Source organism: Monodon monoceros, unplaced genomic scaffold (assembly GCF_005190385.1).
Source record: "Monodon monoceros isolate NGI ecotype Baffin Bay Population unplaced genomic scaffold, NGI_Narwhal_1 Super_Scaffold_15, whole genome shotgun sequence".
NCBI classification, from domain to species: Eukaryota; Metazoa; Chordata; class Mammalia; order Artiodactyla; family Monodontidae; genus Monodon; species Monodon monoceros.
In genome coordinates, this window is record NW_021703771.1 from 82,485,718 (window position 1) to 82,511,290 (window position 25,573).

A 25,573-nucleotide genomic window follows, 5' to 3' on the forward strand; every position below is an offset into this window, starting at 1 on the left:
AAAGCTCTGCATTTTGCTGCTCTAAGCATTTAGCTATCTGATAATGACCTGGAGGCCAACAGTTCTTGCCAGTGTGCAAATAGATAAAGACAATTCTTCATTCAGAATAAGAATATATGGAATAAAACAATAGGGATTTCCCCACATAGTGATTTAGTTGTCTGGGGAACTATTTTTTTTTCAAATGAGGACCACCTCATTATTTTGTGCTAAGTCTCATGTGCCTTAGACCGTGCCAGGGCCACTGTGCCTGGGAATATTTACACATGGGGATAACTTGTCTCTCTTGGTATATAGCATACACATAGACATTTGGCCATCACATACGGAGGATAGTAGACTATAGAGATAGCCAAACTGGGCCATGATATAGAGATAGTCAAACTGGGCCATGAGCTATTTAGTTACTCAGTCTTGGAGTCTTTCTGCCTTTGAACTTGTTACATGATATGAATGAGCCTGCTGTTATACGAAGCTAAAAACATCCGAACTGACATGTAAGTCCTTGGTTTATATTCCTATGTACTTAGTTTTTGTAACCTCCAGGTTTTTTCATATATGTTCTATATTTTCTATTGAGACAACCCTATCCCCTCCTCTGTGTATATCATGACACAAAACTGAAAATAAATGTTTAGTCAGTATTCTATTTATTCTTTTCTAAAAAGATACAGGATCAGACAACTTCTGTGTTGGCTATTTCCAATTCCTTTCTTTAGTTGATTTTATATTGATGTTGCCCCCTCAAGTGAACAAACACAAGGCACTCCCACAGCATCCAGCACAGAGAAGGAAGTGGCAATGATGTAAGAGATGTAAGACAAATGTGATTACCACCTTAAAACAGATCCAGCAATAATAAGCTCCCTTCAACACTCCAGATGCCCAACTCAATATGATTTCATGGCATCTTACAGATTTAGAAAACATAGTTATTTTTTTCTGATAAAAAAGGAAGCACTTTTCAAGAATACATTAACTTCCCATTTTAAGGTGTAGTTAGTATATGAAGGTAAGGACAGGGTGCTTTTAACCCCAATTTTGAGTCATTCATTCATTCATTCATTTATGGCTGCATTGGGTCTTTGTTGCTGCATGCAGGCTTTCTCTAGTTGCAGCCAGCGGGGGCTACTCTTTGTTGCGGTGCACGGGCTTCTCATTGTGGTGGCTTCTCTTGTTGTGGAGCACGGACTCTAGGTGCGCAGGGCTTCAGTAGTTGTGGCTCATGGGCTTAGTTGCTCTGCCGCATGTGGGATCTTCCCAGACCCGGGGTCAGACCTGTGTCCCCTGCACTGGCAGGTGGATTCTTAACCACTGCACCACCAGGGAAATCCCTTAAGTCATACTTTTAAGAATGAAATTAGGGATCACCAGAGAGATAATTTGGGATGATCTCATTCATGGCCATGATAACCTGATACCTAGGGAGGCATTACTAGGTTATAATTCTAACTAAGAAATTTTTAATCAAGGTAATTGTATTATACATGTCTGAAGAAATGCTTTACTAATAATTAAATGAGATGATAGCCATGAGTAGTATAAGAGAGAATTCCAAGGAGACAAAGTGAAGCAATATGTCTCTGGCACAACCCAAAGGGGAGGCTGCACAGCTGCAAGTGAGCGCTGGCCTGGAGGATCATCTAATGTCAAAGGACAGTCAGGTGCATCACGGTGTCATAGTTCTGATAATACCACCCCTTAATGTGATCCAACTAACTACGTTTGTGGATTCTGCATCTATAAAATAACTATCAGATAATAATGGAGCTGCCCAAAAACCAATGATTAGAAGCCAGGGAGTTTTGAGATCCCTTGTAATAGCAGCCTTGCTGTTAAGCCTTACTTAATCCTTACAAGGATCCTATGAAGTTAATAAAAAAAAAAAAAAAAAAAAAACCAAAAAAACAAAACACACACACATACACACACACAAATAAATAAAAGCCAAGGTGATATATGCCAGAGTGCAAAAACATAATCAGTTACCATATATTTGAAACGCAGGAAGAGGTCTAGAATAAAGGAGCAACAGCTAGCCAAACACGCAAAAGGAAACTGTAATTCGGAATATACTCTTGAGTCAGCCATGCCTCTTCTCTTCCCCACAAAAAGCCAAAGGGCCATGGGTAATAGAGATCTAATACAGACCAGCAGTCAGGAACTTAGGAAGTTCTGAGATACAAGTCAGATTTTCATCAATGATGGGCATGAATTGAGAGGCAAAGACAATATGTAATAAAGCCTCCTTTTATACTTCCTGCCAAGGCAGAAGTTGACATCATTTTTTAGAGGACATCAGGTCCAAGTGTGTTGGCACGTGAGGATTCTCACGTAAGCAGCCAGGGTGTGGGCCCTTTCAGGACAGAAAATCCTGCTTATTTATTTGTAAGTAAGACACAGAGATCTATGCACAAGCAGCATGCCTGCATCCAGTGCTGTGCACTAATGTGCAGACGGCAAAGGCAGCCAAGAGAGGGAGGGAGGGTCTGCAGGGAATGAGGCTGATGGGAGAGCAGGAATTCTAGAGGAGCACCGAGAACACTGGGGTGTACTGCTCTGGACACATAAGCCCACTGTGAATGAATGCTTCGTGGCGGAAAGTGTTACGCATTATAAATACATCCATGGGTTTTATCATAGGCATCTTAATCCCCAAAGTATAGCATTTGGATAGATTCTACCTCCTAAAATGTAGATTCCTTGAATCAGTGAAATACAATGGGAATTCAGTGAACTAGCTTCTTGCAACATTTCCAATACCGAACAAACCCACTGTAATGGCAGTGTCCTTTAAAGAAAATAAACATGTCAGTAAGTTCAGAAATAGAGGATATTTTAAAAATTACCTGATGGACGATGACAGTGAAAAGGACCCATCACAGCTATAACTCAAGTGTGGGTAAATCTGTAATGTACAAATTTATCCTTAGGAGACACTGTCAAAATGTTTTTAATGTGAATTTAAAATATCCGAGTTTGGGGGCTCTTCTGTTTCTGCTATTTTTCACTCCTGATTTATATGCTGTCCCAAGAGTTTGAGAGCGTAAATTAGTTCCTGAGGGCAAAATCTCCATGGTTCCCCACACCAAGGCCTTGTTATTATAGAGCACGGAGCCCCCCGGCAGTATTTGTTTCAGGTGAAAAGAACATCAAGCCGTTATTCTGAAAAAAGACACACTCCAGAAGAAATGCAGCCCAGCAGGGATTTTGCAAAAGATCCTGCACCGGGGAAAAATAAATCCAGCACAATCATATTTGGGTCCTGCCTTTACAAAGGCTCATTAACATGTCATTCAAATGATGTAAAGAAAGACTGAACTGAGATAGAGCTTTGCCTGCCAGCCTCTGTCAAGGTAAAATGCCCTGTTGTCTAGATACCAGGAATGGAGGAAATGTTCAAGCAGCTCTGGTTTGCTCATGCTGGATACAGACTGGAAATTGTGAACTATTTACCTATTTTAAGGAAACTGTCCGGTTTCGTTTATTCTTTTTTCCCACATCAGATAGAGTAAGTCAAACAATTACAGAGCTTTAATTCATGGTGGTTGAATCTATAAAAACACTCAAATGTCACCTGAGACTGAGGACTATATAATATAATCGAGTTTCTAATAAAAGTAAAAGAAACTGGCAAAGCTTAGAGAAGCCACTAGTGAAGATCTGTGTGAAGCAATCGAGAGAGCAGAGGAGATTCTAAGGTTAGAATAGAGAGAGAGAGGAAGAAAAGCAGAGATGGCTGGAATATTGGAGAGCACTGGGGCTTAGAAGATTCAGTAGGTGGCCTGAACCTTCTACTGTCTCTTCACTAATCTTCAGGAAACACACGCCGTTCACACTCAGAGCTGAATCTGAGGGTATTTTGGCAGCACAGGTGGGCGACCCGGTTGGCCCAGAGTTTGTCTCAAGCTTGGTTGTCATCAGACAAACAGGTGCCCAGCACTTCATTCCTCTATTCCCAAGGGCAACTTCTTCTAAAATGAAATTTCATGCTCAAACTTCAGAAACATATGATTTAAACATATGCCAGTCTCTTTCTCCATATTTGCAGCTTCTCAATCCTCCACCTCCCAGGCCCTTTCTTAGAATAGCTTCTTGTGGAAGCTATAGGCGAAAAGTGATTTTCCCCTCCTTTTATCTAGTTCATAGAAGTCTTTCACAAGAAAACTGAGCAGCCACAAGAAAAGAGAATTAATGACATTTTAGAACGTGATATTTTAATGCCTGAGGCTATTTTCAGAATGACAGAGGAATTTTCCTTTTGGAAACACACAGTCTTACAAAAAAAAAAAAAATTCACCATGGACCATAACCAATGGACACAAGCTTCTGTCTTATCATCCCACTTTAAGAAAAGAGAGAGAGAGAATGAAAAAAGTTATGAAGATAAAAGTATCTTCAAATGACATAATGTGTTTAATTTGAAAGCAATTTTTTCCTCACATAGAGCAAGAATCTATTTCTATGAGATGAAAAGTGTATGAGACATAAGAAACACTGCCTATGCTTGGATACATGATAATTAATTTACACTGATTAGTTTACTAAGATAAAAAGTGCAGGGCTTCCCTGGTGGCGCAGTGGTTGAGAGTCCGCCTGCCGATGCAGGGGACACGGCTTCATGCCCCGGTCCGGGAAGATCCCACATGCCGCGGAGCGGCTGGGCCCGTGAGCCATGGCCGCTGAGCCTGCGCTTCCGGAGCCTGTGCTCCGCAACGGGAGAGGCCACAACAGTGAGAGGCCCGCGTATTGCAAAAAAAAAAAAAAAAAATAGTTCTTCTGTGGAACATTATTTAGCAGAAACAATCAGATAATTGTAATGCTTTAGGTATCCTTAGGTTTAATACGCTGGGGATCCATTACAACTAAGGGATTTTGTATAATAAGGGTTTCTCAGGAGCTCCTAGGGACAAGAGCCACTTTTTCCCAAGGTATAATTAGTGGCTGCTAGATGGTAGGATTGGAGAGGTTCTGAGAAAAGCTCTTCCTTGACTGACCTGCACCAACTGACTCATGCCGGGGAACTACATATTATCCTTCCAAAAGCAAACACCACTCAGGGAGCTTTTTGTGGTCTTGTTGTGACTGACTCACAGAGTTATCCAATCTCCCAGGATGTGTGTCACCTCAATTCTCCAAATTCTCCCTAATTCTCCTTCAGTTTGCCTCGTGCTTCTAGACTCAGCTGAATCACAGTGTTCTCCATAACACCCTTCTTGACTAGTCTACAATAATCTCCCTAACAAGGCAGCATCATAATTTAGCTTTTAATTTTTCCCCTATCACTCCTAGACTAGTCAGCCCCATCACCTTAACCGAGGTCATTGAAATTAGGTGAAAACTGATTTAAATGATCAAATAATCAGGCGCAGTAGCTTATAGTTCTTTCACATACATATTGGAGAAACACAATATGTATTTCTTGGTAATAAGTGACCCTCTTGGGAGGAATGAAGACTCGGTACTTAAGGGAATATGAGGTGAAGACACTGAAAGAATAATAAGGTAATGCTGAGGACAGTCATGACTCTACATTATTGTCCAGGACAGTGTAGTTTTATACTGCAATTTGCAACTTATTCGTGGATTATGAAATCTATAAATGAATAGGAATCAACACTTTAAAAATGAAATAGAGCTTTTAGAATGCTAACATGATTGCAAATGTCCAAGACTGGAAAATAGTGTAAAGCACATTGTAAATTTATTTGACCATGAAACCCTTTAGAGAGGGCACACTGAGGAGCTGGTACTCTTCCCATCAGAGTCTGGAAAATGCTGGTTATAGGCCAAAGCCTCTGAAGACACATCTGTCTCCTCTGTATATTCTGATTTCTACCCACCCTGCACTGTGACTCATTCAACATAACAGGGATACCCTAAGTAAGCAACAAAAAAAGCTGAGAAGAACTGGGAGGAAAAAAAGTAAGAAAATGCTTGAAAATTTTGTTTTGCTTTTATAAGGAATGAAAAATTCATTTCAATTCAGCCCCCAAATCTTGCAATATAGGTTTCTGAGAGGACTGCTTTTTAAGTGGTACCTTACAAAAAATGTTAATATATTAAGAAAATACTGAAAGTCCTTAACTCTAGTCACACTAGAACTAGAGTAAAAGGACTGAAATAAGATGGAGTATGTTTTTAGGAGAGGGCACTGGACAAGTCCTATTTGTTGTCCTGAACACCTGTTGTTTTTGTTGAACTGCTTTGTCTATCTCCTCACTGTTATTAACTTTTGATGAGTCTAAAAAATTGTTATATAAAACAGAAGAGAAAAATAATTGGTTATTTATGCATCAGAACTGACCAAAGTAGTAAAAACTAATTGAAGTAACCTGTTTTATTTTCCTTATAAACTCATAGCCTCTTTCTTAATAGGGCACAATGATTTTTTTTTTTTAATATTTATGGAAACTTGACATATAGACATTTTTTCTTCCTTTGGCAAATACTCTTTCAGGATTACGTGAGAGTACAGCCTATTTCACACAGTAAGATATTAAAATGAAGGATACTAATTCTAGATTTCAGATGATGAAGTCTTCTTCAAAATCCTTTACGAACTTTTCAGTAAATCATTAACAAAATGACTTAGTTGTTTGCACAGAAAAATTACTTTCCGTCAGGGAGATGAATAAAACGTAGCGTTTATCTCCTGGCACAGGCTTACTATTCTGTTAACACTGTCTTCTTCATCTACACAGTTCTTAGTCATCAAACGTCTGATATTTTGGCATATCACTACTTTAATTACAAAAAAAAATCAAGTGAAAATTAATTTAAATAGTCAGGTAAGTCAGGGGAAAATCAATCCTGATTCTGCTCATACGAATCTGTTCCATCAAAATTCCTATCTACTCTCATCAGAGAATTTGGGATTGTATTTGAATTTTCTTTTTAAGAAGCTCTGTTTGCCTGCCAGGAGTATAGACAGAACTAATACTGAATTTCAACTTGAAAGGCACCAGGTAGAATCTCATAAGTTTCATGGATGAAATCTTCTAACGTTCAAGGTAAAGTCTATCAAGCAGAAAAGAACAGAACTGAACGATCTCAAAGGACTGAAACACTGACTGCAATCTCAATTATTGGGAAAACTTTCCTTCATCCATCCTAAGAAGCCATTTTCAAAGCTCATCACATGAGCCACATTCTGTAAATCTTCAGACCTGGCTAAGTCCTCAGCAACAAAAGAAAAAAGAACCAAAGGAAATACAAATTCAATTAAAGAAGGGACTAAAACCAAAAGGTGTTAAGTGACAATAAAACAGCTTTCAATAATATGTATAGAAGAATGTATGAAGTCTACAGTATGTAAGGGGCTGAAGGAAACCAGGACCCTTCATTGATTCTTTGATTTATCTACGATAAATAAAAGTGGGGAGAGGACTGGCCAGGAAGAGTAAGATGAGTCACAAATATGCTCCTTCCCCTAGATCTTTTTCCTTCGTTAAGCTCAATATTTTGAATATTTACATCCTTATATTGATTGGCAATTATAGTAAAACAGAACTATTTGATGGAATTACATCCAATCATCCAAAAGTAAGATTACTCAAGATAGGTGGAGAATTTTCCCTCCCTTTCTCCACAGGTGGTACAGAGCTGGACGTCACGAATGTGTGGTTTGTAAAGTCTCCAGACCATGTGGCCCTATTTGGAAACTTGATTTGCCTAATCATTCCATCCCTTTCATGCTCGGGTTGTCTCTAGTATTTCCTGGTTGTGAATAACATTTTGTGACTATCTCTATGCATTAATCTTTGATGCCATTTCTAATTATTTCTTCATGGTAGAACTGAAAAGGGTTAAATTATTGAGTTAGCAACCAGGAATCATTTTAAACCTCACGATACATTTTAATCTGGTTGATTTAAAACATCTACTACCAACTCATTTGGGGGCTGCATTTTTGCTTCCTCATCCTAGATCCCCTTTCTGCTCTCCTTTTTATTCTATTATCTCTTGACTTTTTCTCCCAAACCTCTGTCCCACACACATTTGCAAACAATGCACCATCTCCAAGAGCGCCTCCATGAATCCCGAAAAAATCGTGGAGCTTCAGACTTTATGCTAGTTGTTGGTTTTGTTTGGTTTTTACGGAGTACCCTTATACCTTGCTCCTCTCCCTCCTAATTTAACTCTCCTGCTTCCTCCTACAGGAATGATCTACTTCCTCATCAAGGTTAGTAATGCATTCTGGTCATGCCTCATATGTGGCAAGTAGATCTCATACTCTCTAGAAGTGCTTTACCAAACAGATGTTCCAGCTAGAAGGTGGACTCTAAGGGCACAGAGAAAAACACGATCGATCTCTGTATCATAAGAATATACCAAATGGCTTGGCACATAAGAGGTACTCCATAAATGCTTAGGAAATTTAATTACTACAGAGGAAATTCAAAAGATATCCCAGAGGCCTAGATTATGCTCTTTCAGGATAATTTGTAATTTGATAATGTAAAAATGCACTATTACACAGAAAGTAAATTAAATTAATTTCAAAATGTTCTACAACAGTTTTACCAGATATTTCCGAGACCATAATGCAAAACTGGTTAGATGTCTTGAATCAAGAAACAATCAAAAAGTTAAGGCTTTTCATTCCCTCAAATTGTAGCCTTATTCAATTTCTTACTTTTGCTGTCATGTATATTGTGGACTTGAGGTTTTAGTGGTCTCTGTATTTTATCAAAAGCTTGCATTTTATAAGGAGAATTTGTATTAATTTCTTAATGTAATATGTGATTTAATATTAAACTCTTCCATGATATTTTTCCTTGCGATTCCCTGCTAGAAGTTTATTGATTTTGATCATCTATTAGAAGCCAACTCATGGACCAGAATATAATTGTCAGAATGTAACAGATTTTTCTAATAATTTCTATTTAGTTGATTAAACCTAGGTAATATAATACAAGGTTCTGCTAAATAACTAAAATTTTAAAAAGGAATACCATTAGGAAGGTTTTTTCTGGATTACGGATGTGATCTATCATATAGTTTAAAATAATAAACTCAGAGGGAGGGGATACGGGGATCTATGTATACATATAGCTGATTCCCTTTGTTATACAGCAGAAACTAACACAACATTGTAAAGCAATTATACTCCAATAAAGATGATAAAAATTAATTAATTTAAATCAGTTTTCTGTCTCAATGGTTGGTCTCTACTTTCTCCTCAGGAAATAGTACATGCTGCACCTCTGTTTCCCATCACAGTGGTTCTGAATATTGAAAATATGTTGCTCTTATCTTTCTAACCTCATTAAAACAGGATTCTTATCTTGTGCAAGTGTAAAAGGCCAAAGTTTTAAGTGAGCAAAGTCACTGTGATTGCATAAAAGCAGAAAAGAACACAAATACCTGTTCTACTTATCACAATTATTTAACTATAAATGAATCATGAAGCATTTACTGCTTGCTCACTTTCGGCACTGTTCTGGGTCTACAAGAAGAAAAGAACATCTACATTTCAGAAGCTTACCACCTACTTGAGCAAGAGAAGTGTCCCACTGAAAAGCAATGTATGAAACTTGAGGTTATATGTCTGGATAAAATTTGAACTCGCTTCGAGCCTGCCCTCTCATGCATATTAATTCATGTGGATATTAAATACAATCCAAAATTATGGTTAATGTGTATTATTTGATGTAGAGAAGGAACTAAAATATTCTGCAACCATTTTACACATGGTGACATTTTAAATCTTATGGACCATCTAGGAGAATTTTTTAAAATGTCTTCTTTAGGCACCTCTTCTTGCAAACATTCTCCTTAGAATTTGGTTGCCCATCCCCTCTTTTCTGACTTGCCTTCCTTGACTTGCACGTGACCATCTCTCTTCTGCCCCCTTCCTGTGCGACTCAGTTCCTAAAAACACGATTCCTGGTCCCTGTTACCTGTTGCTGGGACTACTATAGTCTTCCCACTAGTCCCACATTAGCAGTCTCCTCTGTCTCCTCCTCTCTGCAGTCCATATTCCAGTCCCAAGCTAGTGTGTTCCTGCGAGAGCACAGTGGCTTCACACCATTCCTTTGTTCACGAATGGTCATTAGCTCTCCTCTAATAACCAGATTAAGGTCAGTTTCCATGCTGGCATTCAGGGCCATCCACAGTAACTCTAACTCTAACCCTAACCCTAGCCCTAACCCTAGACCACCTACCTGTGCATTTGTACCTCCTATTACTCTCCCATACTCATCCTTAGAGCCTACCCGGACCAGGCTCTGCATTTAAAAACATCAGATGATTTGCTATCTCAATGCCTTTGCCTTGCACATCTCTAGCCATTAAATTCTACTTATCTTCTGAGTCCATCTTAAATATTCCCTTTTATTTAGTAATCACCTATGAGCATTACATCGATGCTCATATGTGAGCACTCCTTTTCTAAAATGCAATAGTACTTAATGCTTACCTTATGGAAGTGGCCATAGTTTTCTTTACGTTACCCTTATTTATGCACTGCTCCCAATCACTAGATTTTCAAATACCATGAAGATAGGTACTTGGTACTACTTACATTCTTATTCTCTAGTTCACTCAGCAGAGTAATTTGCACATAGTAGGAATAAGGTTAATATTTACTGGATTGACATTTAATCAAGCTTATATATTCTCTCTAAAAATGTAATCTAGGAAATGAATTTAATCTAGGAAACTAACTTAATCATTAGTGACAAAATAGAATCTTAAGGCTGGCTTAATGGCAATATAAATAGGTCACTTTATGGGGTAAATGGATGTTGTAGGGATAGGGAAGGTTCTAGACTTAATATTCAGGTTCCAGTGAGAGGGATGAATGGTTTCCTAAGACCCATGAATATCTGCATGTCTTGTTTTCCCCATGACATTATTTTGCAACTGAATATATCAATATGAGGTGGTACATTCCACAAAATGTAGTGAGGACACCTTCAGGATTTGGATCTTCCAGAGGAATCACATTGCACTCATTTGGCATCATCTCTGCCAGTGACTAGAATTCCTGCTGTCTGCAGTTTTGCTGTGATTATTTATACTTTTATGGGCTTACTAACAAGAATCACAAGGCATAATAGAATGATCAGTTAGATTTTCCCAAAGTAACTTGTTATTCAGAAGAAAAATATCTCCAGGAAAGTATCTTTAATTATCCTGGAACAATTCACCATAAGAGATATCCCCAAATGCCCCTAAAAGTTCCCAAATCGGGACAATTGTTATTTGTTTATCCAGTTTACTGAGAACTATTTGAAGCATCTGACCATGCTGGAACTTAAGGAACTATCCCTTAAGATGGTACTTTCTGTCGAGCAGAGGTAACAAAAGGACCAAGCTAAGGAAGAGCTCTCCCAAGAATGAGTATCAGAATCCCTCCAGTAGAGAGGACAGGGTGGCTCTCGACCCACCCAATTCAACTTTGAGGGAGTATACATTACTCCAGCATTAGTTCTTTTCCCAGGCTCCAAGGAGGAGACTGTATGAGAGAAGTCTGGCTAGGTTCAAGTACTTCGCTACCAAAGCTCACAGGTTTATCCACGGAGTCTGCCACGTCTGACCATGTGAGCACACAAGGTCTCCTTAGAGAATGGGTGAGAGCACAATCCTCTGGAGAGTGTGATGAGGACACTGGACCAGGACGCTTGGCGTACAACAGCAAATAGGCCCTGGGAAGGCAGTGTGTGCCATCTACGGATGCTTGCCTAACACAGGCAGAATATTATCCTCTCAAAGGCAACCGACAAGCTTTGATTAAGTAGAGATAAAATTGTATTTAAACCATAATGGAAAAGAATATAAATATGTATTCATATAATATTATATGTATATATAAAGAATGTATATGTTTGTATAACTGAGTTGCTTTGCTGTACAGAAGAATACAACATTGTAAATCAACTATACTTCAATTTAAAAAATTCACTAAATCAACCATTATAACTGAAACATAATTTGTAATATATTATCTCCATTAGACACTTCTTCCTTGTATGCAAACGTAAAACTTGTTAACATACAAAAGAAACAAATACACAAATGATTCTCCCTAAATCTTAGCAACTTACATTAAAGAAAGTTCCTCATATGACTACAGTTCCTCGGGAATATTATTATTCATTTATGTTCCCTCATTTCATAGAGTGAATACCGACTTAAAATTTCTCAAAGTGCCAGGCCTGTCTGTACTTTGAAGACAATTATGTCAATGTCTCTAACTTCCTGTGTATGTCATACTCTTTTCCATATGGAAGAGGCTATCAATTTTATGTCTGCGTGAAGGAGAGGAATCATAGGACATTTCACCTGTTAAATCACATCTATTTTAAGGAAAGAAATATGGTAAACACATTTTCTCTATAAAGAATGCTGTCTACCATTATTTCTCATTAATCAAATGTGATGTGTAGCTTGCTAAAAAGCCCTATAGCATTTTCCTAACAATTACAGCTCCTAATCTGTATAACATGCTGCTTCATTTTAAGCCAAAGGGACATTCTGGAAATCCATAAATACTACAGGGTATAAAGAGGGAAAAAATATAACTTGTACTATAACTTTTAGCCAGAGAAAACAGAAACAGAGAAAAGAGAAAAACAGGTAATGCTTTCCACATCTGAGTGATAAAACTTCTGCACAGAATTCCTACTGACTATATGGGAACAGTCAGGAAATCATTCTTTTAAAAATGAGTTTTAAGCAGAACAGTAATCTAGAAAAGCATCATAACACATTGCACCGCCTGGAGCAGCCCCACAGCATGGCATGATGCCTTTAGAAAGCAGAGTTCGGTCCCATAGTGCTGTCTAGGGGAGAATGTGAGTGAAAGAGAGGGAGTGCTGTGCACATTTGTATCCACTCTACAACAATCTACCATTGCCCCTGGTGCCCGGCATCTGCTCTGCACTCACAAATCTGGAATTAGGCTTCACGTGCCTGCCCTCTGCAGCTACAAGCTTTGCATCCCAATTAAACCAACCCCACTGTCCTGGAAGAATAGCCCTGCTCAGTGACTGACAAACATTTAAGAATGTACGCATGTGAAACTAAGATGAAAATGAAAGAGACATTATTTATGTGAAAGGGCATTTAAAGATGAATAAGTTATGTGAGGTTGAGAAAGTATGCCCATTTAGAAATGGATGAGACAGTTGCTGAAGTATGGAAGACTAGTTGTGGAAATGCTAGGGCAAATCAAGTAGACATGTAACAGTTGTTATTTTACAATGGTCATAGAAAACTTGCTAATTAGTATTTATCAAAAGAAGTTTTCGAGTGGACAGTCTTTTTTTTTTTTTTTTTTTTTCTTTGCGGTACGCGGGCCTCTCACTGTTGTGGCCTCTCCGGTTGCGGAGCCCAGGCTCCGGACGTGCAGGCTCAGCGGCCATGGCTCACGGGCCCAGCCGCTCCGCCGCATGTGGGATCTTCCCAGACCGGGGCACGAACCCGTGTCCCCGGCATCGGCAGGCGGACTCTCAACCACTGCGCCACCAGGGAAGCCCTGCACTTTTTATATGTAGAGTGTGAATGCTATGCCTGGGAACGCCCTAATCTATTTGGTACTCCGGAATTTTGTTATACAACAAAAGAAATCTTAAAAAGTGACATCATTTGGAATTCAGAAATTGTATTTACACTGAAATGTTTATTACAGTGAAATATAGCAGAAAGGCTTGTAAGTTATAGAACAACATTAGAAGCTTATGTGTCGTCTGAAGTTTTCCACCAAGTTTATGAAGACGGTGGAGGGATATTTCTACCACAAAAAAGTAACATTAATTTTTACACATAATATTAGAAACTAAGTATTTTCTATGCAATATACTCCTATGCTGGGAATTCCAGATCTTTATGTCAAAGGTCCTGGAAAATCTATTGAGGGTATCATGTCAAAACTCAAAGTTGTCAAGTATTACTAATGATACCTCTACTGTGTCCTTATACAGAAATGGTGTTATTTTGAATCTAGAGCCCAGAAATAGACCTAAACATACATGGGTATTGGATTTTGATGAACAAAGTCAACCAAGGGGAAAGGAATGAGTGCATATCCATATAGGTATGCATACCTAACACCGTAGTAAAATTAACATGAGCTGGATCCTAAATCTAAATGGAAAAGCCACAACTATAAAACGTCTAGGAGAAAACATAGGAGAATATTTTATGACTTGAGATTATGCAAAGGTTTCTTTGACAGACTCTAGCAATAACTATAAAAGAGTAATAAATTTAAAATGTCTCTTCATCAAAAGATGATATAAAGAAAATGAATTAACAACCTACAGACTGTCAGAAAATAGTCATAAAACATATATCTGACAAAGTACTGGCACCTAATATATATACGAAAGATTCTGGAAAGATATACCAAACAATCCAATTAAAAAATGAGCGGAAGAGTTCTCAGAGCTCCTGGTACGAGCTTCTTCCCTTGGGTGGATTCTTGGCTTTTCTCCCAGCATGGCCCCCAAACACCAGTCTTCACTTCCACCCCAAGCAAAGAAACCGAAGAAACCGAGAAGGACTCCTGCCTCCAGGCCAGAGGAAACGTCTGCTTCTCCGAACTTGCCGAAGGAAGAAAAGGAACAGCAAGAAGCAATTGAACACATGGATGAAGTACAAAATGAAATAGACAGACTTAACGAACAAGCCAGTGAGGAGATTTTGAAAGTAGAACAGAAATATAACAAACTACGCCAACCATTTTTTCAGAAGAGGTCGGAATTGATCGGCAAAACCCCACATTTTTGGGTAACAACATTTGTTAACCATCCACAAGTGTCTGCACTGCTTGGGGAGGAGGACGAAGAGGCGCTGCATTATTTGATAAGAGTCGAAGTGACAGAATTTGAAGATATTAAATCAGGTTACAGAATAGATTTTCATTTTGATGAAAACCCTTACTTTGAAAATAAAGTTCTCTCCAAAGAATTTCATCTGAATGAGACTGGTGATCCATCTTCAAAGTCCACTGAAATCAAATGGAAATCCGGAAAGGATGTGACAAAACGTTCAAGTCAAACTCAGAATAAAGCCAGCAGGAAGAGACAGCATGAGGACCCAGAAAGCTTCTTCACCTGGTTTACTGATCATTCTGATGCAGGTGCACATGAGTTAGGAGAGGTCATCAAAGATGATATTCGGCCAAATCCATTATAGTACTACTTGGTTCTGGACACGGATGATGAGGAAGGGGAAGGAGAAGAAGGTGACGATGACGATGAAGAGGAAGAAGGACTGGAAGATACTGATGAAGAAGGGGATGAGGCTGAAGGTGATGAGGGGGAGGGAGGAGAGGAAGGTGAAGGAGAAGATGACTAATGGAACACTGATGGATTCCAACCTTCCTTTGTTAATTTTCTCCAGTCCCTGGGAGCAAGTTGCAGTCTTTTTTTTTTTTTTCTCCTTCTCCTCTTGTGCTCAGTCGCCCTGTTTTTGAGGTCTCTTTTCTCCTTTATACCATGGCTCACAACTTATTTTGGGGGGAAATACCTTGAGCAGAATTCAGTGGGAAAAGAATCTCTACCCCTTTCTGTTCCAAATTCATTTTTATCCCTTCCTGTCTCAACAAAAACTTTATGGAATCAACACCACCATGCTCTGTGGGAAAAAAGAAAAACCTTCTGCTCCCTTAGCTCTGCTGGAAGCTGGAGGGTGCTAGGCCCCTGTGTAGTAGTGCATAGAATTCTAGCTTTTTTCCTCCTTTCTCTGTATATTGGGCTCAGAGATTACACTGTGTCTCTATGTGAATATGGACAGTTAGCATTTACCAACATGTATCTGTCTACTTTCTCTTGTTTAAAAAAAGAAAAAAAAACTTAAAAAAATGGAATTATAGAAGGTCAGCAAAGGGTGGGTTTGAGATGTTTGGGTGGGTTAAGTGGGCATTTTGACAACATGCCTTCTCCTTTGGCATGTTTAATTGTGATGCTTAATGGACATCCTTGCAGTTTAAGGTGACACTTTTAAAATAAAAGTCTCCTAATGAAAAAAAAAAAATGAGCGGAAGACCGAAATAGACATTTCACCAAGGAAGACATACAGATGGACAAGAGGCACATGAAAAGACACTCAACATCACTAATTATTAGAGAAATGCAAATCAAAGCTACAATGAGGTTTCACCTCATGCCGGTCAGAATGGCCATTATCAAAACATCTAGAAACAATAAATGCTGGAAAGGGTGTGGTGAAAAGGGAACCCTCCTGCACTGTTGGTGGGAATGTAAATTGATACAGCTACTATGGAAAGCAGTATGGAGGTTCCTTAAAAAACGAAAAATAGAACTACCATATGACCCAGCAATCCCACTACTGGGCATATACCCTGAGAAAACCATAATTCAAAAAGAGTCATGTACCAAAATGTTCATTGCAGCACTATTTACAATAGCCAGGACATGGAAGCAACCTAAGTGTCCATCATCAGATGAATGGATAAAGAAGATGTGGCACATATATACAATGGAATATTACTCAGCCATAAAAAGAAATGAAATTGAGTTATTTATAGTGAGGTGGATGGACCTAGAGTCTGTCGTACAGAGTGAAGTAGGTCAGAAAGAGAAAAACAAATACTGTATGCTAATGCATATACATGGAATCTAAAAAAAAAAAAAAATGGCACTGATGAACCTAGTTGCAGGGCAGGAATACAGATGTAGACATAGAGAATGGACTTGAGGACATGGGGTGGGAGGGGGAAGCTGGGGCAAAGTGAGTGTAGCATTGACATATATACTATACCGAATGTAAAATATCTAGTGGGAAACAGCAGCATAGCAAAGGGAGATCAGCTTGGTGCCTTGCGATGACTTAGAGGGGTGGGATGGGGGGATGGGAGGGAGGCTCAAGAGGGAGGGGATATGGAGACATAGGTCTGCATATGGCTGATTCACTTTGGTGTACAACAGAAACTAACACAGTGTTGTGAAGCAATTATATTCCAATAAAGATCTATTAAAAAAATATATATATATACTTTAAAAAAGCAAATGATACACAAGTATTGAACTCTACATAGTGGTGTTCATTATGTAGCAATGTATTTAGAGATGACGTGTAATCATGTCTCTAATTTACTTTAAAATGCCTCAAAACCAAGACAGATTGGTAAGTGATTAGAGATAGATAGATGGATATTTAGGTAACAAAGAAAGTACAATAAAATATTAATTGCAGAATCTAGGTCCTGTGTATATGAATGTTCACTGTACAATTCTTTCAACTTTTCTGTATATTTGAAAATTTTCAAAATATAGTTTTGAAAAAAAAAATCCACACATCCAGGAACTGCTGATCTACAGTACCAGGACTCAGTTGTTATTCTCTGATAAATGACTTTCCCCCAGAAAGGAAATGCTTGTTCTCTTCCCTCTGGATCCCTCCACTGCACAGCTTCTCACACTCTTGTCCATTTCATATCCAACCTTATTTCCTTGTTTCACAAGGAAAAGAACAGCCTTATTTTTCTGAAAGCAGATTACACTTTACAGCAGTGATGCTAGTAATTTTCACTTCAAAGGACTGTTATTTGGATCCTGTTTGTTCAGTTTCCCAGTTTATCTCATAGCTTTGCCATTCTATTCAATTTGACTGAAATTAATACTGCTTTAGTTGGTCCTGCTTCACCATACCAAAATAAGACAGAATGGAACTAACAACAGACATTTTTATTCTACACAAAAATGTCTGATCACTTTAACATTATTATTTTAGGTACACTTAACCCTTAAAACCAAGTATCAGGTTTAGACTGGCAGATTTGATTCATGAAAGCCCTCAAATAGAGCTCAGACTGCACATGCAGAGACTGACCCTGATTTTCACTCTCCTTGGATTATTTTAATTTTTTTTTAAATTAAAGAAAACAAATGACCAGCTTTACATCACTGTTATTTGCATCAGTGAATATCTACAACTGTTTCTCTTCTTAGAAATCCATTAAAATGCGCCATTTCTGATGCCGACCTTGCCCTCTGCAGTGTACTCCTACTGGAACAGGAACAACGTCAACATCAACAATGTAAGCCATTTCTAACTTAACTAGTCTAGAGTTCGTAAGAAATAGTCAGCTTTCACTGGAACCAGACCCAGAACAAATCTGTGTGTGGAAAAGTAGGTGTTAAAGTCCCCTTTGTCTTCAAAAGATTGGTTTTATATGATTTTACTATGTAGTTTTGGTATGATTTAGTCTCGTATGATTTTAGCTAATAAAACTGTATGCTTCTTTCTGGAGCTGCACACATTTAGAAACTAGCTGGTTCATTTCATTTGATATATACTTCACTGTGAATGACTGAGTAAATGAGGTCTTAAGACTTCGGGACTCAAATCTTTGCATATATGCAGAAGACTAAGTACTGTTAAGTGCTGCTCAGGATGGCAAAGACTGAGGTTTAGTTGCATTGACAGCAAGTAAAATCTAGATCTTCAGAGAACTAAAGTCTATGTTTCAATAGGTTTAACAACTTCAGTTGAAAGCACATTTTAAAAATTGATACTCATAAAAAGCCCAGCAAAAAAGAAGCTATTTATAAATCAAGCCTCTGAAACAAGAATATAGAAACCCCCAAAATATCTTATATAATTATTCATTTTTTAAAAAGGTGATTAAGACAACATGCAGACATGAATAAGAAAAATACACTGAAGGGAAAAAAGCAATAACCCCAAAGAAACCTAAATATATTTTACGGAAAAGAGTAGAAAAGACTGTGCATAAAGACGAACAAGAGAAGTAATTAGCTTGTCTATCTGGGAGAAGAAAAAGGTTATTGTAGCTTTCTATGCACGGGAAGCTAGACCAAGTGTGAAGGGAGAACCTCACAGTGTGAACAGCTAAATATAACCTAGAAATCCCATCTCCTGGTACACTGCAGAGTTCCTTAAAAAAGGCTTCCGAATGTAAAGAGAGAGAGAGAGGAAAAAAAAAAAAGAGGTTTAAGGATTATGAAACAGAGGAAGAAAGCCAAGTGGGACACCATGATGACTGAGGTGATGATTCTCTCCAGAACAAGGAAGTGTGGCTGAGAGCCTAAGTGAGTTCCTTCTTAGTGTTTACAGATGGAGATTAATTGTTCCCTAATCTGAACTCTACAATGTGCAGGTTGGAAATGCTTCTTCATGGAGTGTTCAATACCAAGGCCTCCCAACTAGACCAATGACTATGCTAAATGTCTATCCATCTTTTAGGGCAAAAAGGCAATCATCCAAGAGAGCTGAAAAGATGTGGGAAAAAAATTGGGAAGTTATTGACCAAATGTACAACCCTCTCAATACAACTAGCCACTGTGTGAAAGAATGGGTTGGTACACACATTGTTCTTAGGTTTTAAAATATTCTATAGCAGGACCAGGGGGTTACAGTACAGTGCATCACTTTCAATAGTTTTGCCAAAAATCTGGTGAAGAATAATCAACTGGGGCAACGCACGGTTTTTCAAAGAAAGGCAAAACCCTCCAACAAGAAGTGTATTTCCTCATGAATTAAGTTAATAGTGCTCTTCAACCATTTAATAAAATATTTATTGAGTACCTTGCATTGTTGTCAGTGTCAAGGTACAAGGGGAACAGCTGTAAATAGGAGACACGCTCTGCTCTAGTAGGAGGAAACAGATCATCTCAACAAATTAACAAGACAATTTCAGCTAATCATAAATGATACCAAAATATAAAATATAAAAAAGTGTTAAAAAGTAATTGAAGGAGATACTTTAAAACAGGTGACCAAAAACACTTCTCTGAGAAAGTGATATTGAAGTTGGTCATAGAGTGATGAAGAGGTGCCGCCCATTCCAAGGTCTGAGGGAAGGCATTTCAGGCAGGGTACCTCATGCAGAGACCCCCGAGGAGGGAATGAGCTTCTGAGTTGGAAGAACAGAAGGAAGGACAGTTGCGGTTGGAACAGAGCGAGCAAAGGAATGCTTGGCTATAAGATTTATTCATTCACATCTATTTCTAGCACTTACCAAGGGCCATACTGTGTTCCAGATACTGAAGGTATGGAAGTGAACAACACTGACCAAATCCTTTCCCACATGAAGCTGAGCTTCCAGTGGAGTCTCTGGTGGGATCTGAGAAGAGGACAAGGCTAGATCATAGGGGTTGGGGTTTCTGCGCCACAATACGAGTTTGAATATTTTGCCAAGTGACTGTGACAAACCCTTTTCTACCCCATGCCACATCCCCTTAGCACACATGATTCTACCACAGCTCTCAGGGACAAATGAAGGCAAGATGTGAAAGTGAAAGGGTCTACTTGACAACATTAAAAAAGCTCATATCTGGGGCCAAAAGGTCCACTTTGCTGAAAGCCAGGCCCTGGGATTAATTAAAAGCATTGCTGATTACATAGGACCCTCTGCTCTGGAGGTGTTGGTAACCCGTCTTTAGCAGAATTGCTCATACTACAGATAAGAATTTGCTTTTCTTGACATCAATGCCTCTGCCAGCTCCACTATTCAAGCACTCTCAGAATGCCTGCTTTACCAAAACGAGATCACATATGCCGTTGCATGGAATCGAAGAACTCTTTTAATGGTGAAGGAAATGGAACAGTGGGAAGTAGGATGAAAGATTTCATTGATTCAATTCTATGCTGTATCACATGAAAGCAGCCAACCGAATAGGATGTTGGAAGGGTCTATCTAATACTCAAGTTAAGGAATTTAGCGCTTTTCTACGTATGGTAAGATGCAAGAGTCTTGGCTCACTGAAATCATTCCTTTGAATATGCACCTCAGCCATCTAGGGCCAGTATCTTGAAACATCCTGAGTTTCCTCAGGGCTCACCGCAGGGAGTGGCTGCAGTCTGATGGCTGCTAGATGGCAGGCATCCTTTTCAGTCCTGAGTTTCCTGGGCTCACATTGGAGGGGCTGCAATCATTGATGACTCTGACATCCTTTGTTTATTGGTACGGCAGGAAATATTTCATTTCTCAATACATTAAACTGTATCAAGAATGAGGAACCAAGCTGATGAGGTGGCCTACAGTGACATGTTAGGAAATTAAAGAAAATGTATGGCTAAGTTCTAGCATTGTTAAATGCAAGGTGCGGAATTCTGAGGATTAAAAGACAAAAATAAAAACTGTATATGTAAAATGAAGAGTCCAAAAGATCTGCTGTGAGGAAGGTAAGGGAATCTGAAAGTTCCCACAGAATATTCTCTGAAGAAACAGTCCCCCACCAATGAGCAACTTCAAAGCAGCCATCAAAACTATAGGAAGCAGTCAGAAGTGTTTTGGATATACAATTTAAAAAAATTAACCCACTCTTACATGAGACATTGGAATGTTGACATTTGCAAAGCTTTTGTCAGCTGTCACGCAAATGGACACTGGAGCTGGAACTAGAGTCTGGAGTTGACTCTTGGCCCAACAGGTACTTTCTGTGTGACCTTGGATGACCACTCTGTGCCTGGGTCTCTTTCATCTGTAAAAAACAGACTATTGAAAGAGCACCTTCATCGGAGTAAATGCTATTTCAATTTTGCCTATTGTTTTTATTATTGCTTGGCAAATACCAAGGAATATCGAATGGAACTAGTGACTGATTAGAAATTGAAACTGCAGGAAAATTAGAGATCTGGCAAGTTGACATGTACTGTATGAACTGAGAGAAAAAAAATAATTTTCAGAAAATAATCAGCATCTTGAACAAAGTGAACTTTGACTTATTTCCCAATTCTGAAATAGAAAGCTAAGAGGGCATTTTTTTTTTCCAAAACAAGTAAAATTAGGATAACTAAGATTAAGCGTTTCATATAATAGTGAGAAATGTATGAAATCCATTTCTCCAAAGAGGTGGCAGGGACTTAACCAGCGTTTGTAAAATTCTGGGAAAGTAAGTCATGGAATACACTAAAGGGACGAGATCTACCAAGACTGAGCTTGGTAAAGGGTCTTAATGAGGCAAGTCACCAACGATGGTCCTTGTTGATTCTGCTCGTTGTCTTATTTAATTTTTCATGATCGTGCCATGAATAACTTCATGAGATACAGAATGTGTTTAAAGAAAGAGCATTAATAATAGTTTTTCATTTCAGACAGAAGGATCATTAAATAAAAAATGCATACTTTCACCAATTCAACAGACATTTGTTGAGATATAATCAAAAATGAAAGGATGTCTTTGAAGACAAAATTGCTCAAAGGTTAGGGGTAATCTGCTCTTGCTATTAGTAAAATTCAAGGGCCATTATAGGGAGAAGTAAAATTATAATATCAATCAGAAAATAAAATTTCTGATATTTTCAAAGGAACCAACAGAATAAAGAATAAAGTTGCATATCCTTTTTTTTCTCCAAAATCTTTATTCAACAGAAATTATAATAATAGGCTTCAAAGTAGAATCTAGGAGACACATTGTTACATTACTCTTGTTTCACTTATCAGTATCGTGATGCTATCAAGAAAGAAAATTGAAATAACCAGTGACGTTTACCAAACAGTATGCTCGTTCCTGTCATCTCTATTAAATAATATCAAGGAATGATATAACTTCATCAGCTTTAATGGTCATATCTGTGAAGCTAAAGACAGTGTATAAATGGTTGACTTGTGGACAAAGAGAAAACATGAAATACCAAAATAGCTTGCTGGCTGGGTGTGACGCTCCAACTGGCAAGTTTCCTCACGGACTGGCCTTCTTCAATCAGCACCATATCCTACAGGTACTATCCTTGCTTCTTGTAATGATTATGTCACCTTTATAGTTGAAAGCACATGAAAAGATCTCATCCATGTGTCCCTCAAGAACCTGGAAGCACTGACCAGTCTGAGCATCCAGATTCTAGCTGTTTTGTCAGAGCTGCCAGTGAGAAGACGGTTCCCTTGGGGGTTGAAAGAAATCTTTGAAATTTCACCTTCATGGCCTTCCAATTCAGTAATGCATTTTCTTGTGGCTGCACCGAAAACTCTTGCTGTCCCTGCTAGTGTTGGAACACTAACTCCTGCAGAGGCAGAGGGGCGGCTGTGGCTCACTGCCGGGGCAAGGACATACGCACATCCTTATAAGACAAATTTCTTCCTCTCCCTATTTCTTCAAGTATGCTGGCTTGAAAAATGGCTGCAAAAACTATTGACCCTTTCTATCAGCAAGTAACAATGCTTTATCATAGGTACAAGCTTAGAAAATGATTAGGTACAATTAAAGTTGAGTATTCCTACAAAATCCAAGAGTGTATTGCTTTTTTTTTTTTAAAGTTTTTTCTGCCTAGTGTTCCATCACTAATAATAGAAGAACTAAATTTGGAGTTCACATTGGCTACTTGAAAATTTACTTGCAATCTTGCATTATGTATAGAACTTGCCCATGGTTTAAAAATAAAAGGGGAATACAGACATTTGCAAGGTAAACTCATCCATTTCATCCATTATTCTAATCTGCTTTACAAAAAAGATCAAAGCACAATTTGGAGAACAAAATAAGTGACAGAAAAATTGCAGAAGTATGTCAATAACAGTGATGTTTCAGAGATCCAGAAGACTAGCAACTAATATGAACATTATCCTTCATCTCTCTAGATATTACATTATCACTATTCATGTTATTATAGACGATATGTATTTCTATTTTCTTGGAAGGTTCTTTTCTGGCCACCCAGATTCCTCAGTTCTATACCTCACTATACTAGTGAGAAGGTACATGAGGGTAAAGAACAGCTAAGTATTAGAAAGATAGGGGTCCTTAAAAAAAGGATGGAGGCAAAAAAAATTTGCCATATTTCCCTGTTTTGGTTTGTTTTTTTGGTCTGTCGTTTTTTTGGTGGGATTTCCTTGTTGCTGTTGATGATTTATTTTTGTTGTTTTGACTTGTTCCCTGCAGAGTTTGGGGTTATCTCAAAATCTTGTACAAAGAAGACAGCATTCTTTCAAAGTGATTGTCTTTTCTTCAAAGAACTTGCCTTTGAAACTAAGAGTGAGACCCCCAGGAAATGCCTCTGGACTTGAACAATGAGGAAGAGGCTGAAGGAGAAGGGTGACTTATTTACCTCTCCATGGCTCTCAAGATAATGTATTTTCTGCAATTATGTGTCTCTGATGAATTTAAGGAGCCACTTTAAAGGGTGGTTTGTTTGACAAGAAGACATTTCAAACGGTCAAAAGTAAGGTTTTATGAATTTTAGATTTTGATATTCATTAATATCCCCTCCCAAAGATTTCCTCATTCCCAAATTAATAATAAATGTGCCTACTTGCACCCAAAGAATTATAATAAAGAAATGAATGAATGAGTGAATGAATGGATGAGTAAAATTAATTGTTAAAAAACTTCCTTTCCATTTTGTTGACCTGATAATTCAGAATTTGGTAAAACCTCATCTGCTCAGATTCTGTAGTGTCTAAACTTAAGTTTATAGATGAGAAAGAACACTGGCTTCAGAGTCAGAAAGCTAGGACAAAGGCCCAGTTTTGCCTAGTTTTTGTTTTGTTTTTCTTTAGCTAAAGGACTTTAGGTAAATCATTTAACATTTCTGTGCATCAATTTCTTCATCTGTTCCGTGAAACAGACCAGTTGATTTCTTAGTTCTCATTTTGTGTCAAGATTCTATAATTATAGACCATTAGGAAAGTCACCATTAAGTTTCATTTTACCAACTAGCTCAAGTTACTGTGATTCTATATGGCGATATCAAAAATATTTTAAGGTTTTTTTATAAAGAGCACATATTAATATTTTTTAAATTATCAACTTTTTACATAAGAAACCACGAGACTCCCCAAATATTCAGGCACAAACTGTAAATGTACAAACAATCTCTGATTTTCTTCTGTTTCATCATATCATAGAAATGGTATAGCCGATGGGCATGGCCTCACTAGATGAAAGATACACAGTGATATTCTGGAGTAGGTGTTGGTTTAATATTTTTAATTTTAGATCTCTTCTCTAGACTAAAATTGTTCAGAGACATGAGGCCTTAACACATATGCCAGTTTCAATGACTCAGTTGTTATATCTGTATTTTCTTCCAGAAAAGTAGAAGTTCTGTGAAATTTCTACTAACTATTCCTTTTGATTTTCCATTTTCTATTAGGTAAAAGGTTCCAGCTGCTTCACCATTTTCACATTTTCGGTACCTAAGAGGACATGGGGGGAAATAGCAACAAAATAGGTGGGGATGGCATTCTCATACTAGAGTGCAGTTAAATGTGAGGGGAAAAAAAACAACTATCCAACAGGATGTCCTCCAGAAGGAAAATGATTTTATCGCATGACTGCCTACCTCATTACAAAGTGAAATTCACCACTCTCCATTTCTGCATGAGCCTTCATCTGCTGTACAGGAAAGCAATTCCATAGGTTTCCTATAACAGCTGTTACCATGAATCTATCAAATATTTTGTTTCCACTTTTTACCTCTCTTTCTCTCTGTCTCTATGTCCTTCTGAGGCAATTGCAAAAGAGAGATGAAAGATTCTGTTTCCTAACTCTTTCATTAGTTACTTATTTACACCTGCTATGGGGAAGAAGATTGTGGGAAATGTGAGAGCAATTCACGCACCAGTATTTTAAGATCCTGCCCGTAAATGGTGCTGCTACAGAAACACATCTTCCCATAGGTACTAATTAAAAAGCAA

At 38.2% G+C, this 25,573-nt stretch overlaps 2 protein-coding genes across 12 annotated transcripts in view; one reads left to right on the top strand and one right to left on the bottom strand.

Annotated features, from left to right (window-relative positions):
- AGPAT4 (1-acylglycerol-3-phosphate O-acyltransferase 4) overlaps window positions 1-25,573 on the bottom strand; it is a 1,398,816-nt gene that overhangs the window by 863,297 nt on the left and 509,946 nt on the right. The window lies entirely within an intron of this gene.
- On the top strand, window positions 14,430-15,934 carry LOC114896145 (protein SET-like). Its single transcript, XM_029224058.1, has one exon. The coding sequence runs from the start codon at window positions 14,449-14,451 to the stop codon at window positions 15,145-15,147; it is 699 nt and encodes a 232-aa protein (XP_029079891.1). The 5' UTR covers window positions 14,430-14,448; the 3' UTR covers window positions 15,148-15,934.